Consider the following 18,468-nt stretch of genomic DNA (forward strand, 5'->3'; position numbering starts at 1 on the left):
GATGAGATTCTGCATTTCTATCCAGCTCCCAAACATTGCTGCTGATGGTGGTCTGCAGACCTCACTTTGAGTAGTAAGAATGTAGTGTATGATATTTCTTCTCTGGGATATAATATCCAAAAGGATTCCTAAATGTATTAAAATTTGAGGTCAGAGAGTGCTGATGAGAAAACATGCTCACGTCTTAGCTGAATATTCAGATCCTTGGTTGTGGCCAAGGCTGTCTTTATTGTATTTCAAAATATTCAAAGAGTTAAGGACAGGAACATACACAACCAGATTATGTCAAGGTGTGTATGTACATTTAGGGGGTCAATTTAAGTTAATTATAATGGAAATGATATGCACATGTGGAAAATACTGAAATATTTTTAAAATACCACTGTCTAGAAAACATATGTAACCAGGCCAAATGAAACTTGCAGATGCTATAACACTTTTACCTTTCTTAAATAACATAATTCCATAAGTAACTTTTCTGAGTTATTCTTACTTATTGAAATATTACAAGCAACATGTAGGATGACTCTATTATTAATACTTAGAGATTCATAAGGTAGTTTTCCATTTCAAAACCAAATATAAAACCCTCATATCTGGTTGATATTTGGCCTATTCCATGGTAACGGAAGTTGTTTATCATGCTTTTAGCTGTGCAGCAAGACTGTGGCTGTTCTCTCTTCGTAGTTTCATAAAACCAACTAAATATGCCTAGTGCTTTAATGTATTAATTGATGAAACTGGCCCTCCAAGTGTTTAACACAGATATCATTTTTAAAATAAAACTCTATTTACCAAATGAGTTTCACATTAAGTAATGGTCCTTAAGAATTGGCTATGAATGGATGGTATTGATTTTAAGAAAATTGAGCAATATAACATTATCATTTATTTTCTCTCATTTTATTATGCTTTACATTGTAATAAAAGTATGTCATAGAAAGTAAAATGCAGAAAATTACTTTTTAAAAAACTGATAATCCAACGACATATACCGGGGCACAAAAAAAGATGGAATATATTGGTATATTTCCTTACAGGTTCTCCTTTATTGCTGTATGGTATAGTTATTAATCTGAATCGATGTCAGGAATTAACTGTCATTGTGTTTTTAAGGCAGTTATGTGGATCCAATTTACTCATTAGATATAATGATGCATTTGGGATTGTTTATGATCTTATGTTGTTTTCAACTGGGGAAGTCTTCACATCCAAAACAGTGGATAATGGTTATAGATGTGATTAGCATTCTCCTGACATGAATTGTTTAAATCAAGAGCATTGGCAATGTATGAGTGTAGGGGGGATTAATTAAAAAAATAACAGTAGAGTGATGAAAATTGTTGAATATGAGTGAGCAGGTTAATGATCCTAGCAGTTCATTATTTTTGTAAAAGTATAAATACATGCATATGTATTCAACATTCGAATGTATATTTAATGTTTAAATATGTACATTTTTCATGTGCACACAGATTTTAATAGATATGTGCCAAGCACTCTGACCATACCACATCTACGTTTTTATAATTATATTATATACATATTTTATATCTTGCTTTTAGTATTTATTATGTTGAAACCACATTCTCATGTTATAAATTTTAATTTTTTAATGGCTTCACACTGTTCTCTCAGGTGAATATGCAAGGAATTACTTTCCAGTTGTGCAGCATTTATGTTCATTCTTTATGAACTTTGGGCTCATAGGTATGATAGAAATTGATTTTCTGCTTTTTTTTAATATGGACTGTTTTGTTGCTATTTATTCATAAAATAGAATTATGTCATCCGGTTATTTTACCCACACACATATAACTGCTATCATTTTGCTTCAATTGGGAAAAATATCTGCCTCGATGAGATGCCTCTCAAAGAGCTGACAAAATATGCAAGACTCATGTAAGAAGTCTAATTGAATATATTTTCCAGGACATCTACAAAGATAGGCACAGATTATCCACCCCCTCTCACCTGCTCCCTTGGTAAGGAATGAGGTGAACAGGGTGAGAGTCTGGAGCTACAGAAAGAAAGGAGTAGGAGATGATTTAGAATTTTACTCATGCACAAACTCAGACCCTCCATGTGCATGTGTGTGTGCCTGTGTGTGTGTGTGTTTAGGGTTTCTGCTAATTTAAAAGATTGATATTCCCTTTATTTATATTAGCATCCAAAGATTTCTAGCAGTTTCAGAATACTGTTATGTCTAAGCCCATACTTTGGGCAAGAGGCAGACTACTCTGGTTGTTTGGCCAGATTGAGACACGCAATGCTGACTTGTTTTCCTGCCAAATTATTGGCGCACAAGGCTCTGTCTGAGTAGGCAGAAGCTACACGGAACTGACAGTGAATTGTTCTTGCAAGGCCGAAGATACAATCTGGCTGTGGCTGCGAAGCCCAGCACTCTTAACATGCAAACGGCCAGCAAAAAATAATGGCATGTCAAGTACAATTTTCTCACCGGTCGCTGACACCGTAAACTGTAATATAGTGTAATTATTTGGCATCCTGTGTCCTTCATACTAAGCGCCACCCAAACGATTTCCAAGTTACAGGGAAGAGGGAAGGTTAGAAGGTCAAATTTAAAGAGAGAAAATGAGTCAGTGCCTTGGAGGAAGAGAATTATAAATAGATGTGGCATCACCAGTGAGAGAATTATATCCAAATAAGGAACAGCTCAGAAGCCCAGGTAGGAGGGAAAAAGAGAGGAAAGAGAGCAGAGGAGTTTATGTAAGAGAGAGGATTTAGGATAAAAGATCTGGCCACCTGCAGAGCAGACTGGTTTTTTTTTTCCCCAAAATAAAGCAACATGAGGAATTTAGGATCATAGGAACTACAGAACAAGAGCTAACGCAACATGGGGCAAAAATCAATAGATGTTTCTCTCTCTCTCTCTCTCTCTCTCTCTCTCTCTCTCTCTCTCTCTCTCTGTGTGTCTTTCTCAGTTTGAGCATCTCTAACCCGAAAATCTCAGATCCGAAATGCTCCAATGCTTTCTGAGCATTGATATAGCATCATAAGTGGAAAATTCCACAACTGACCTCATGTGACAGGTCGCAGTCAAAATGCAGTCAAAACTTTGTTTCATGCACAAGATTGTTAAAAATAGTGTATAAAGTTTACCTCTAGCTAGGCGTACAAGGTGTATAAAGAAAGTTCATGTTTAGAGTTGGGTCCTATCCCCAAGATATCTCATTATTCATAAACAAATATTTCCAAATCTGAAAGAATCTGAAATCTGAAACATATCTGGTCTCAAGCAATTTGGATAAGGGATATTCAATGTGAACGTGTGGCGTGTGTGTGTGTGTGTGTGTGTGTGTGTGTGTGTGTGTGTGTCGGGTTGTATATTCCTATTCCATAGGAATTTGTATCTTAAATATGTAATATCGTGATCCACCATACACTTACAAGTATGGAAACTGCAGCCACAGAAGTTGAGTGACTTTCTTTCCCAGCACTTTGTGGTAGAGCTGCAATAGAAACAGACCAGATCTCCAAGAGATCCTTGCCTATCTTTCTAATTTGAGCCCAAATACTTTAATACTAGTTCTTTGTCTTTCGGCGCAATGGAGTGAATGTTTTTGTCTCCTCCACAAAACTTGGTAAGTTGAAATCCTAACCCTCAATGTGATGGTATTAGGAAGAATGGCCTTAAGGAGGTAATTAGGTCATGAGGTTGGACCCCTCATGAATGAGATTAGTGTCCTCATAAAAGATGCCCCAGAAAGCTTTCTTGTCATCTTTCTTACAAGGTGAGTATACAACAAGATGATGGCAGTCTACAACCTGGAAGAGGGTCCTCCTCTGGACCCAACCATGCTACCACCCTGATCCTGAAGATGTCCATCCTCCAGAATGGTGAGAAATAAATTTCTGTTGTTTATAAGCTACCCAGTCTATGTTAACTTGTTACAACGGCCAGAACTAAGACATCCAGTTACCCTGACCCTCTCTTAGCTCTATAAATAGCCTCACGGATGCTATTTTATCTTTTTAAAATGCCCTCTCTCTCTTTATCCCTGAACCCTGGTTAAGGGAGTTCACGCGTATCAGCTTATAGATAATTTCTTTAGGGAAGAGTCCATCCTCCCTCCCACAGAATAGGTCAGCTTCCTCTGTGCATGCTTCAACAGAACCATATTCCTTTGCTCCAGAGTACTTATCTCAGTTGTAATGTGGCATTTGTTCATATGATTATTTGTTATAATGCCTGTCTCCCCCTAGCAGCTCATTGGTTCCATGACAAAAGGTAAGGATCTGTGTTTGCCCCGAGCTGAGCATCCACTGGCAGTGGGATACTCTGCAGATAGAAGGTGCTCAATAAATATTTGTGGCATGGCTCTATCAATCACCATCCCAGCTTACAGCAAAGGACTCTCATGATGACATCAAGCTATGTACCATAAAGAGTCCACACACGTTTTTACCACAAGGACAATATGTTTGCCTCGGTTGCAAGATTTATCAAAAACCACTGCAGGTTTTCTCTCTCTCTTTTCTAATACCAGAACAAATGGTATGTGGTGGTGTGATATGCTCAGTATTTATGTGTTTATGAACAGACTTTCCACTGCCTTGTTGCACAGAGAACTGGAGGCAGCAGTGGAGTCTGTTTGGCTGGTATTTGTTTTTTGGGATATTCAGAAAGAAGACTGCACCATAAGTGCAAACAGAAGTTTGAAGATGGATTGGAAGGGAATGTGCTGCTTTGTGCCACTGGTGAAGAAGACATCTCCATAGAGGTGACCCTGCAGCCTCTTGAAAGAGAGTTGTTTTAACAAGTTAACTTTTTCACTCTCGCTGCCTCAAAGAAAGATGTTTAAAATCAACACACAGGAACAACTGTTTAAACTACCCTGCTGGTCTGTAAAAAACCATTAGGAAAGAGAGAACATGAAGCCCTCATATTGATAAATTATATTTATCTTTAATCTGATAGAGCTCATGTGACTTTTATAAATCTCTCCTTTATTTAGGGGGATTATTCATTCATATTTTCATCTAAAATATTGCCTGAGTGGTCCCCATATGCAGGCAGTGTTCTAAGTTCTGGGGATGTATAGTAAAGAACAATGAACACAAAAATCGTTTTCTTTCTGGAACTTGCATGCTAGCAGGAGACAAACCATAAACACAATAAAGTATAGAATATGTAAGATCTGAGCATCAGGAAGAAGTAAAAATAAAGCATAGGCAAAGTGTGTGAAATATGGGAGGAGAGGTGATTATATTTTAGATCCAATGGGTAAGGAAGACCTCTTTAAGAATATGACTTTCAACTTCATTCTAATTCAACAGGAAATATAAAGAGTTATGTTGCTTCTGGCTCCGGGAACCCTTAGTCATATTACTCTATCCCATTACTTTGCAAAATCCCTTCTGTCTAGCTGGAACTCACCCCTCCCACTCCACCAGACTTGAGTGCCAGGCACCGTTCAGGACACACTGAACATCACTTGTACCCTAAACAAACTGAACCAGTGAAGGGGGCCCTTCTCTGGGCTCCCAGAGTTTTGTGCTCACCTAATGAGGTTGCTGCCAGTTTGTCCACCATTCCAACTGCAACACACACATATATACACAGTTAAAAATACAATTATGACTATAATTACTCTGTGCCAAGCACTATGCATCTATTATTTATTTAATCTTATATACTGTTACTTATCGTGTTTGTGTAACCCTTGAAAAGCTTTAGTAACCTTCCCAGGGTTAACACCCAGAAAGTGGCTAAACCAATATTTGAACCGCTGGAGAGTCCGTCTCTAGCACTTAGGTTTTTTTCTGGGCATCCAGGTGCTTACCAATATAGTAAAAATAGACAATGGATGCTGTATGGTTATATGTGAAGCTCTGAAGGACCAATCACTCAAATACAGGCTCTGCCCTTGAGCTTGAACTCAGACTGCTAGGTCTGAGGCCCCTGCAACGGTGACTAGCAGGAGGGCATTTTAAAGAGCAGGTATGCTCATAGGTAACTAATGCTTCTCAGCCAGTTCCTGGGGAGAAGCTCTGAGGTGAAGTGGTTTAAAGAGTCGGATGTGGAAGAATGTGCACATATAAAACATCGTAAAGCACCGGTGGGCACCCCGATATGGATCATCTCTGCACTCAGCCTGACTCATAATCCAGAATGTATTTTTGGCTTCACTACAACCCAGGATCCTCAAAGGCTAGGCTGTCATAATTCAGGAGCAATTTTCTTTAAGAGGAAATAATATGATTGAAACTGTTTGCAGAAAAGTACTTCAGAAAATAAATGTAACTCTGATTTAACAATTGTTTGGGAATGGGTCATTGTAGGAAGAAGTGAAAAGAGCTAAGACTCAAAAACATTTTGGCCATTTCAAACTCCTAGAATTCACTGGCAACATTTCAACCACCCAGAGAAACGTGACCATCTCAAGTACTACTAAGTCACAAGAGGAGGCTGAGTACTTGGCCGTTTGCCTCTTTATTACTTCATTTAGGAAATGTAGGAGAAATCAGTGATCAGTTTCTGAGTCCAAGACAACCTGCATTAATTACTTTTTCTACTCAGATAAAAATGGAACTTTCCTCTGGGCATAGCATGTTTAGTTATTTACATTATGCAAGACAGGATCAGAGTGATATAACTCCATAAAAAGGTAACTAAGAGAAGCAGAGAGAGTATCCATGCATTATATATATATGTGCATGAATTTCCAGAATTTCATATGGTATGAAGACAACTTGCCTTAGGGCTGGGTAAAGAAGTTCTGAATATCCAGAATTACGAATTTAAAGACTTTGCATTCTATACTCAATAACTCTTAAATGCAAATTATGGTTTAAACTCCAGGTAGCTAATTACTAATGTAATAGGGTATAGTGGGTGAAATAATGGATTTGGAAATCACCAACAGGATTCAAACTCAGATAGATCATTTATTAGCTCTGAGATCTTGGTTTGGTTTATTAATCTACCTAAACCTCAGTTTTTGTACCTACAAAAAATAATAATAATAATGTTGGCAGAGGAGCCCATACCCAAAACTCACAGGACCAGATATGTTTTGGAATTCAGAACTCTTTGCACTTTATAAACATACTAAGCTACATAAACTATATAGGAAGTAACACCCTCAGCAAGGTCCGGGGCAGCACCCTGTAATCAACCACATTAGCATTTCTGCGGTGAAATATATGAACAGTCACAGTAATGGATGCATTATGACTATAAATAGCCTCAAGTCAGTTCTGCTACCTGAGTTTGTATCAAGCATACAAAAAAATCTTTCAGAGATTTTTTTATATTTTGGACTTAAGGCAAAGGGAGTGCAGACCTGTTTTATACACATATGTTTGTGTGCATACGTGTATGTACATATACGCACACACCTATACATACATATATATTTATGTGTGTGTAGGGGGAACGACTATTGTTATTCATAAAATCAAAAGGTTTGTCCCTCTTTTATAATAGTGCTCAACACATAATAAACACTCAGTATTGGCCAGAATGTTAGTTGCCTAAAGGCAGGGATCACTGTTTTGTTCATTAATATGCCCCCATGTGCCTAATAGAGCGTCTGGCACATAGGAAAGGCTCAATAAATATCCATGTAATGAATCATGATATCTCTTCATGCCGGCTTCCTTCATCCGAGTAGAACCATGTGAAATGAGATACACAATCCTTAAGGAGGCTCAATTTGTTTTGCAAGACAACACCGTACAAGTTGTAATGTGATCAGAAGTTTCTAGCAAAACACAAAGAGTTGATGCAAGTCTTGAAGATCAATATTTAATTCTCCTCTATTTTTCTTTTTTTAAATCAGTGAATTTGGGAAATGAATAACATTGACCTGATTCACTTCTGAATCTGATCAGTTTAGGAAAATCTGCCATTGTCAGGCTCATAATTGGAATTCTACCTATGATAATGGTGTGCATCAAAATTAAAAGAAGCTTATGAACAATTCACAGGAAGAAACATGTATCATTTTCAATAACCCACGGTGTGATTTTGGAAAGCAGGCAGCACACGTCTACACAAAGAGCATTTGTCTAAACTGCCAACAACGAAAAAACAAATGTAAATCTAGTCCAACACACACACACACACACACACAGACTCCCCTAAACTAAAATCGTGATTCTGTACATTTGCTCCCACCTGATAAGAGATGAGCTAGTTTCCTGTTGCTAAGTTTATCAAACTATATAGTACAAAGCACTGCTAAGCATCTACTCCAAGAACTTCCCTTTCTCCATTTTTAGGTTGATGATTGAAACAACAAACAATGAAAAACAAAAAGGGAGAAGCGTCTACCTGCAATCGGAGATCTCCATGTGACCTTACAAATAAATGAAACAAGATAACATCTTTATAATTGAAGTGGTAGGGAATCAAACTGAGTAAAAATGCATGCCTCTTCCAAGTACTATAAACTAGAGAAAAGCTTTGGCATAGAGAGCTCTCCTGTGCATGAGAAAGAAAAGCTTATTTGTTTATTCTTTGCACAAGTGTAGCTGTATTTTATGTATAGCAGGGTAGAAGAGGTAGAAGGAACAGCTTTCCCTAAAAGACCATTTAAGACTCTTGCCTTGGGATTATTCATATTCCCCAAGGAACCAACAGGTTAACTAACTAACCATCTGGTCTAAAGGATTCACAGCTAAATATGGCAACCGCTGTGAGGAGTCTGATGTTAAACATCTAAAGACCATAAACAGACCCTGAAATTGGGATCTTAAAAACGAAGCTTACCCGGCCAACAAGAATCGGTTCAGGTCCAGAAAACTCTTCCAGGACAAACATTTGATTCCAAACCCAGCCTCTTTTGGAGCGATTCAAAATCCGCTGTTCTTCACCCAGCCTGTTTAGTTCCAAAGGGGATCCACTCATTAAAACTTGAGAATGATTCATTGGAGCCATGAAAATGCAGGGGGGGAGAGTAATCCATAATATTATTAATGGAGTCCAGAGATCCAAGAGCATTTCCGCTAGCCGTTCTGGCATGGTCCCACCAGTTAAGCAAATCACCACGAAAACGAGACAATTATTTTTTTTGTCTCCAATCTGCAGCCATCCAATTCATCAAGCAGTGCCGAGCATTTACTTACAGCTCTGCCACGTGTCTATAGCACGGGAAACAGACATCATCTAAGCAGCCTTTCTAAGACCACAATCCATTGGCTTTTCTTTTCATTGAAATTTCCTGCGAAAACAAGGAGGAAGAAAGATAAGGGTCCATGGAAACAGGTTTTAAAACAAAATTACTGCTTTTCAAAAGCACCTAAGTGAACATAGGCACTTCCCAAACTCTCGAGGTAAGAAAGTGGATCTGAAGCATTAGAATGAGTAGGCTAATAAGTCCTTTTATTTTTAAACTTTATTTAGATATTGGTTTTCACTCTGTGGCTATGTAACTTATCAAAAACTACTGTGAGTAATAGAAATTCTCTTTTTTCTCCTTCTTTCTTTCCTCCCCCTCGCCTTTCTTTCCTTCCTTTCTTTTTTCTTAACTTGCTTCTTTCTTTCTCTCTCTCCATCTCTTTCTTTCTCTCTTTTCTTACATCCTTTTACATTTGTAATACAAATTGAGGTGTATGCTAGTGCATCACTCCTATAAAACAGACTGTAGCCTTTTTCTTTTTGTCTCTTGTTTTAACCTGTTTAAAGACAGGTTTGGGTTCATTTTATGCTGAACCCTGTGAAGAAATTACATTTAATAAATAACATTTAAAAAAATTACAAATGGAGAGTGGGAAGGGTAATTTCCCCAATTTTTATAGTTTTAACATCCAGGATCCACTAGAAGAGACTGTCCAGTTCAGGGTGAAGAATACAGTTCTTTGCTACGATGCTAATAATGAGTGAATAAAATTAGACTACTCCCAGAGAGAAATTCTGTAATGTCCAACTTGTATGCTATAATCAGGACAGTGTCAGGGTTCCCATTTTAAATGTACAGTTGAACAGGAGATTTAAATTATGAAAAGCTCCTTTGGGAATAAAATATGGTAAAAATACAATTTTCAATTGAAGAGATTCAGAAAGGGATGGGCAAAAAAATAATTTAAAAAATCCCCATTACCTGAGGTGTCAAATACATTTTTTTTGCTTACCTTCAGCATGGCAAAACGTGTTTCTTCCCTCTCAAAAAAATTATTTTTAAGGCAATAATGTTCACTGCATATCCCAGAGAGAAGCCTCGCTGAATTAGATTAAATGGGAAAATAATTCCTCAGGACACCATCAGGAACAGTTTGGCTCAGGGAATTTATAATAAGGTAGGGAACCTTTCACCTCTAGGTGTCTGGTTCCATTCTGGCTCAGAATGGGAAACAGAGAAAGCCATTAAGACTGGCTGGGCTGGTGAGTGGCCTCAGTGAAGCCAGCTGAGAGGGACAGACCCAGATTCTGCTGCAAATACTTGTTAGATCAGGCAGTATCTGATCTAACAGGATGGCCAGTGGAATCACCATGCTTGTCATTCTTTGCCTGGGCTCAGCTCAATCATTAGGACTTTGTGCCTCAGAAGACCCCTACCCTGATAAATGAGCACATAGGGGAGCCACAGCACACAACAGTTGCTTTGGAAATTGAAGGGAAGATCAGCTTTCAAGAGGGAACCAACTCAGGGAAAACCAAATCCAGAATAACTTCCTCTCCTTTCCCTGGATTTGCAGCACATTCAGGAAAATCAAGTCTTCCCTTACAACAGATTTCCCTTAAGACCTTGACTCATCCCAGTGTGAGAGCAGAACTTTGCAGGCTTCAAATTATCCTGGATAGAGCTGGAGCCCATTCTACTAAGTGAAGTACCCCAAGAATGGAAAAACAAGCTTCACATGTACTCACCATCACAATGGTATTAACTGGCCAACACTTAAGTGCACATATAGTAATAACATTCATCGGGTGTCCGGCAGGTGGGAAGGGGAAGGAAGGGATGGGCATATTTACACCAAATGGGTGCAGTGCGCACTGTCTGGGGGATGAACACTCTTGAAGATCTGACTTGAGCGGGGCAAAGGTAATATATGTAACCCAAACATTTGTACCTCCTCTGTAATATGCTGGAACAACAACAACAAAAAAAACTGAAACAAAACAAAATTCAAAAAGTCCTGATAAAGAAATCTGCAAGTCTTTCTGTCTTTCTGAATGGTCGATCCACTTATTTACTTTAACAGCATTTACAGCACATCTATTATGTGCCTCGTTCTCTCCTGGATATGCAGTGGCGGGTGGTGCAAAAAGAGGACTGTGATATCCTGGACAGGGTCTGTTCTAGAGGCAGATAAACCTGCCTTTGAATCCCAGCTCACCCCACTTGCTATCTCTGTAATGATGCACAAGATACTCAAGTTCTCTGAGCTTCAGTTTTCTCTTTTGCAAAGTGGAACTGATAATAATTCCTACCTAACAGGGGAGTAATATGGCTCAGAAACAGGACACAAGTCAGAGGAAGCACTCACTAAACTGGAATTCATGCGGTTTATCTTGAGCCACACAAGAAGTATGGTGATGACATGGTCCTTGCCCTTGAGAAGCTTTGGTGAGAAAGATAAAGGGATGAATGAAGAGTAAAGATGTGAGTCCCGGGCAGCAAAAGTAAGCAAGGTGCAGATGTGGCACAGGTGCTCAAAGGTCTTCCCTAACGTGGCATATGGGGGGTGAGGATGATGCTGGTGACGGAAGGGCTGGACCGTTTTACACACGTGGTGAGTCTTGTTCCAGCCATGAAGCCTCAGCCTAAACACTTGAGGGAAAAAGGACTTATTCTCTCCACATGTATCCAGCTCCATGATCAGTCATAACTGAGTGCCCAAAGGCCAGGTAGGCTGGTTTCCAAGGGCAGAATAGTGAGATGGTTGTGAGAGTAACCTCTAGGGTCAGCCTGTGTGGGGTTTAGACTCTAATCCTTACATTTATCAGTTGTCTAACTGGGGAGCAGTTTAATAACAACGATAATGATAATAAATCCTACCTACCAGGTCTATTTTGAAGACTAAAGGAGATAGTCTTGGTAAAGCAGTTAGGATAAGCTAGCATGTATGGTTCTTTATAATTATGCCAAATATTCTGCAAATAGACTATGGTATTTGCTTTGTTTTTAATGATTCTGGGATAAGGAAGTTTCATCCCAATTTAAGTTTATAATAGACACTCCCTCCATGCAAAACACCAAGCGGCACTCAGGATGGAATGTGATAGGATGAGTACTCTACCTGAATGTGACAGAATCAGGTAAAATGTGATAACAGACCCTGAACCAACATTATATGATGGCATAGCTTCATTAGCCAAAATGACTATATTAATAAATAAACAAATATGTGTATGGGCACAAATAGTATCCATTTATGCAACATTTTACAGTTAGATAAAGCATTCAATGCCTTGCCTTGTTGTTTTATATACATAGGCAGAGGATAATTAAATGACTTGCCTAAGGAACACCTCCAGTAAGGAGCAAAACCAGTATTTGAATCTAGGTAATATAACTCCAAAATTCTCTTTCTGAACACAACCCCTCCTGTCATGATAGAAATGTTTGATAAGTATATGCTATGTGTCAGGCACTAGGGATAAAAAGGTAAACAGGTCAGAGCTCCTATCTTCAGAAAGCAAAGAATGTAACTGGCAAAGACAAAGGAATATATAATTAATTCAGTGAAACTTACTCTTAGAAAGCCTAGAGGAATACAGAGGAATGGATATGCCTCTCATCTTGGAAGCATTACAGAAGACTTCCTAGGTAGGCTGGGCATGGTGGCTCATGCCTATAATCCCAGCACTTTGGAAGGCCGAGGCAGGAAGATTGCTTGAGGCTAGGAGTTCGAGACCAGCCTGAGCAAGAATGAGACCCCATCTCTACAAAAAAATTAAAAAATTAGCCTGTTGTGGTGGCCTTTGCCTGTAGTTCCAGCTACTGGGGAGACTGAGGTGGGAGGATCGCTCGAGCCCAGGAGTTTGAGGCTGCCATGAGCTGTGATCATGCCACTGCACTCCAGCTTGGCAACAGAGTGAGACAACATGTCTAAAAATGAAAATTAAAAGCTAAAAGGAAGGCTTTCTGGAGGGGGTGTCATGTAAATGTTGAGAAGAAATTAGCCAATGAAGGAGGGCAAATGTGTGAGAGAACATTTTAGTCAACCAAAGGAATAAGACCACCAATAATCCAGGATCTCTGAATAAATCAGCATCTAAAGTCATTTTCAAATTGGTACTTGCAAGATCACCCAGTCTATGCTCATTCTGTCTTTCTCTCTAACCATTAAATGCACATGAGTCATGATCCCCACATAGTACATGTCAGGTAGGTTGTCCTCTTTTCTGCCAGTTCTTTGTGAAAAGGAGAGCATGTTTTATTTTTCCAAAGGTTTGGCCTCCCATAGAGAGGGTGTGGGAGACAACTGAATGCTATTCCAGTGCAACTTCTCAGTTTCCAGAGAGGTGGGCAGTAATTTGACCAACACCCTGCAGTCAGTGGCAAAACTCTGGGAAGAAATTAGCCCAACTCAATGGAAACCCTTCATCAATATAAGTCATTCCCACACTCCTCTTTGCACAGAGCTTCCAGCAACTGAAATACTCATATGCCACCTTCCTAAAGCTTGCCAAATTGGCTCAGTTTTTGTAATATTTATTTTAAAGTGGAAAGCCAATATTATTTGCCATCACGGAAAATAACTTTAAAATTACAAGGTTAACAGTGAACACTTAGGAAGTGCCTGGATAATATTAAATCATAAAGAAGAATGACACACAACACACACACACACACACACACACACATCTATTCATATATACTCTTCAAAATAACTCTGTATTATTACTTTATTATCATCATTTCCATTGTAGAGGTAAGCAAATTGAAATACAAAGATATTAGTATTTCAAATAATGTTTTATTTTCACTAAACTAGATACTACCAAAGCCTGAGTCATCTCTTCATTAAAAAAAAAAAAAGACCAGAAACAGGTAAGAGCAGGCTGGTAAATATTTAACAAATGGTTCTCTGAAAGAAAAAAAAATCCTGATTTTTAATGTTTTCTGATTTTCATGCTATAAGTACTTCCACCATAACTAATTTCAACCTTTCAATGTGGTCATTAACTGGTTCTGGCAGTTACTGAAAATTTAACCGTCATCTCTGTGAAAGCTCAGTCAAGAGTTGGTTCTAGCACATCATAGTGGAGTGCTCAAACATTAATATGCATATGAATCACTGGAAATATTGTTAAAATGCAGATTATGATTCACTTAATCTAGTGTGGGACTTGAGATTCTGCATTTCTTCTAATGTTTCTTGCAATGCAGATTTTACTGATTTGAGGACCACACTTTGAGAAGCAAGTAGTATGAAAGAAGACCAGTTCCCAACTTAGATCTCCTCAAGATGACCTGGAGAACTCCATGCTATAATGGGAGAGTCATTTCTTTTTCAGTGTCATTTAATGTCATGCTATACACTACTTACCATCACTGCACATACAGGAGTGAAGGCATATACCAGATTTTGGGAAACCTTGCACTAGGGCATATGACTATATAAGATTTTGTATAATGTCCCAATACTCTCATCTCCCCCATATCTATTTTATGTGTGACACTGGGAAAATTTCCCAGCTAACTGGTATGTTCACATGCATATGCATACAATAGTTGAGTGCTGAGACATGGTTTTCAAGGTGATCCTGTCAATTATACAGAAATGGGATTCTAATGTGACATTTAGAGCCATACTATTTGCATGCTTGCACCTCTGCCATAGGCAGTGCTAATGTTGTCCTCTTAAAACATCAGAGAATAGCTTTGTAGAAATTTTTGGTATGCAACAAAATGTTATGGCAGTGTTATCAGAATTAATAAACATTGTGAATAGTAGCTGCATACACAAACTGCTTAGCTTTATGCAAGGAAGAAGAAATTGAGCAAGGTTGTAAAGCTGGGGTAAAAAACCAATTTATTTTTACATTTTCCAACCACAGTATGTATGTCTGGCCAAGCAATTCACTTTATTATTATGCTGTTGCGTTGATTTACATCCAGATAGTGAGATGAACATATTTTACAGTCTCTCTGGAATTCTTACGTATAAGAAAGTTTTAGAATGCCCCCATAAGAAGACATCTTTTCCTTGGTGAAATACTTGTAATTTGACTTTTAACACATATTCACATTTTAGAGATAGTCCTAATTAAAGCCTGGATCTCACTCTGCTGAGTCCAACATTTTTTAAGGTGAACTCAGTCAATTCTTAGATATGTAAGTCAGTATGCAAAAACTTACTACACCATCGATTTTGTAAATAACATGGATTAAAGTTCAAAATGATGAGCCACACGCTGATAGGTGAAGTCTAAAATAAAATCAGACTTTTAGAGACACTTTAAGATTCAATCCAGCAGATTATTGCAGTTGACAGGAAATTATGCTTTTATTATCCACTGGGTTTAGTGGCCACAATATTTCATGAAAGCACAAATGACACACAGGACCAGTGAGTTTCTATTAAAAGTGTTTCTGACCTTGAATTTAGAGCCATTAGCAGCCTGGTTCGAAATAACCAAATGCGTATTGAATTCAAAGTGTTAATTCAGGGGATGTGATTCAGTGTGTGGCCAAACCCCTAGATGGCTGGAGCCCAACAAGTAGGGGCAGTCTTTGGATTTTAGAGAAGAATAATACTTGCATGCATTCAAATATATGTAATAGAAGAAGATCACCTTTCCTTAGAGCCTTTAGAATTCCCTGACCATTCTCCTGGCAGAAAAAGATTCTGAAATATTTTATGTACATGTACACGCGCACATGTATTTATTTATTTGTTTATCCCTCCCTCAGCCACAACCCCTCTGGTTGTCTTTCTTTGTAATTAGACCATATACTTATCCAGATGTTAATCTGTCCAAAAACATGTAGTTTGCTTGTTTTCCCATTGAGAGCAATATTTGTAGAATGTACTTTTTGCTGTTATTGGCATGTTATTCTTTTCTACCTGAAGCCTTTGTTTTCTTTAAACTCTATAATCACTGGTTACCTTGGCAAAAATCAATAAATAAATGCTTTCTCCTCCTCCTTTCCCAAGAGAGAGTCAGAAATATGTTCTTCACATAGAAGCTTTTGTATCTGTTATAGAAATTTCAGAATGGGGTGACTAAGCCTGTGACAAAGATGAGAAAGTCAAAATAAGACCCCTTCTCTAGTATTATAGACCAAGATCTATAAAACTTTCTTGGAATCAAAAGTTTAGTTAAGATATTAAGCATGACGTTATTCTGTTGGGCATTTTCAAAGGCATAACTGTATTGACATAGTCCCCAAAAGATGATTGTAAGTCTTGCATCCCCCTTGCCATTACAGACACAGTGGTGCCAGGAAGTCATTTCTCAAGTCTAATCTAAATTCCTTCTGCTTTATGTAAAAGCTACCTTAAAATTACATGCTCAAATTTTTTTTTTTTTTTTTTTTTTTTTTTTTTGAGACAGAGTCTCACTTTGTTGCCCAGGCTAGAGTGAGTGCCGTGGCATCAGCCTAGCTCACAGCAACCTCAAACTCCTGGGCTCAAGCAATCCTACTGCCTCAGCCTCCCGAGTAGCTGGGACTACAGGCATGTGCCACCATGCCCGGCTAATTTTTTACATATATAAATCAGTTGGCCAATTAATTTCTTTCTATTTTATAGTAGAGACGGGGTCTTGCTCAGGCTGGTTTTGAACTCCTGACCTTGAGCAATCCGCCCGCCTCAGCCTCCCAGAGAGCTAGGATTACAGGCGTGAGCCACCGCGCCCGGCTACATGCTCAAATTTTAATTGCCAAAGATATAGTTAAGTGAAAACAATTTGTGCTGGCCCTTTAAATTACAGTAAATGATCAGAATCAATATTACTTTTATCAATGTTATAATAACAGCTGAAGTGTCAGGAGCCCCATGAGATAGGTGTTTAGAGCATGGATGTTATAGTCAGACAGTAGTTTAAATCACAGCTCTGTCATTCATGAAATAAGTGACCTAGGCAAATCTATTTCAGTTGTGGCAGATGAGGAAACTGATTCTGTGTTTAATACTACCTGCCTTGAAGGATTGAGTAAAAAATTAAATAAGAGATTTAAACTCTTTGTCAATGTAGCTAAAATTGTCAATGTAGCTATTTAATGAGTGTTTCCAGTGCTTAAAAAAATACTGATTAATTTTTAAAAATATTTTATTTCAATCTCTTGCCATGTACATCAATGGGGAAAATTCCAATGTTCTATGTAGACAGGTATCAAGTAAAATATAACTTTTTACAACTCTTATTTAAAAAAAAATGGCATGAGCCAAGATAAATATAAATAAAACAGCATTTTATAAATAACTTTCTCTATCCACAGCTAACATATAATTAAAGTAAGGATTTCAAATAGTTTTATTGGGCCTCTGTAGGGTTGTATTTTTACTCTGCAGAGTTGACGATGTCTCTTCTTTATGTAGAAGCATGGCATTGTCTCTTAGACAAGGTAGCAGGAGAAAATAAAACAAAAAGAGAGAATAAAGAATTTAAATGTTTTCAATTAAAATTAAAAAAAAAAAAAGACATGGCATTGTCCATCACTATTTTCTGCTGAGAGGGCAAAGTATAAGAAATTTTATTGCATTCCATAATCATCTTCATTCTTGTGAGGGTGGTGCAACTGCACAGTCCCTACCAATTCCAGTATGAGGCCAAGGTGCTATCTAACATACTAGTTAGAAGGGAGCTCAGAGAAGATTATGCTGATTCGAGATCAGGTTCTGGAAGTGTCTTCTGTCAAAAACATTCAACACAGTTTTTCTATTCATTTCACAGAACTTTAGCACTCCTGATGACAGTCAGAAATTAGAAGAAGCTTTGTCTTTTCACTTAAGAAATGTGGAAATGATTAACATCGTTGACATTGCATAACCAGGCCCAGAGAGTCGGTTATACTGAAATTGAAATGCAACCAAGTATCCAAGTATGAGTTGTCAAGATTTTGCCAATTAGACTATACTGTATACTAACTATTAATATGTTTACAAGTGCAACTTACTGTCATTCTTTCCTGTTTCAAAAACTTTATAGCTTAAAAACCACCCACTGATACTGTTAACCAGAACTACGGACACAGATGATGGATGGATATCAGAGGGATAATAAGCAATTCATTTGAGAAAAATAATATAGACTCATGACCCAGAATATATGGCTCACGAAAATTAAGGGAATTACACAGGTTCTAAAATAACTATACTATCTTAAGCTATATTTTAGTGAAACTCAAAGGCAAGACTAAGATGAGTGTGTTTTGCTACTCTAATCAAAATAGGTATGAATAAATTCTTATTTTTCTAAGCAACCCCATTTTGAAGATGGAAATGGTTAGACACAAAGTAAAATTCTGTTTGTCAAGCTCAAACAGTGATAGACTAATAAAGAATGGAATGTTCCTTTATAATTTTTAAATCAAATTTTGGAGA

At 37.9% G+C, this 18,468-nt stretch overlaps 1 protein-coding gene across 2 annotated transcripts in view; it reads right to left on the minus strand.

Annotated features, from left to right (window-relative positions):
* The window catches only part of CDH8 (cadherin 8), a 359,018-nt gene that overhangs the window by 334,414 nt on the left and 6,136 nt on the right, over positions 1-18,468 (minus strand). For both annotated transcript variants that reach the window (XM_012781565.2, XM_012781533.2), the window contains exon 2: positions 8,741-9,191. In XM_012781565.2, the coding sequence (XP_012637019.1) occupies positions 8,741-8,992 (252 nt within the window). In that variant the 5' untranslated portion in view covers positions 8,993-9,191. The remainder of the gene's footprint in view (positions 1-8,740; positions 9,192-18,468) is intronic.

Source organism: Microcebus murinus, chromosome 20 (assembly GCF_040939455.1).
Source record: "Microcebus murinus isolate Inina chromosome 20, M.murinus_Inina_mat1.0, whole genome shotgun sequence".
In the NCBI taxonomy this organism is placed as follows: Eukaryota; Metazoa; Chordata; class Mammalia; order Primates; family Cheirogaleidae; genus Microcebus; species Microcebus murinus.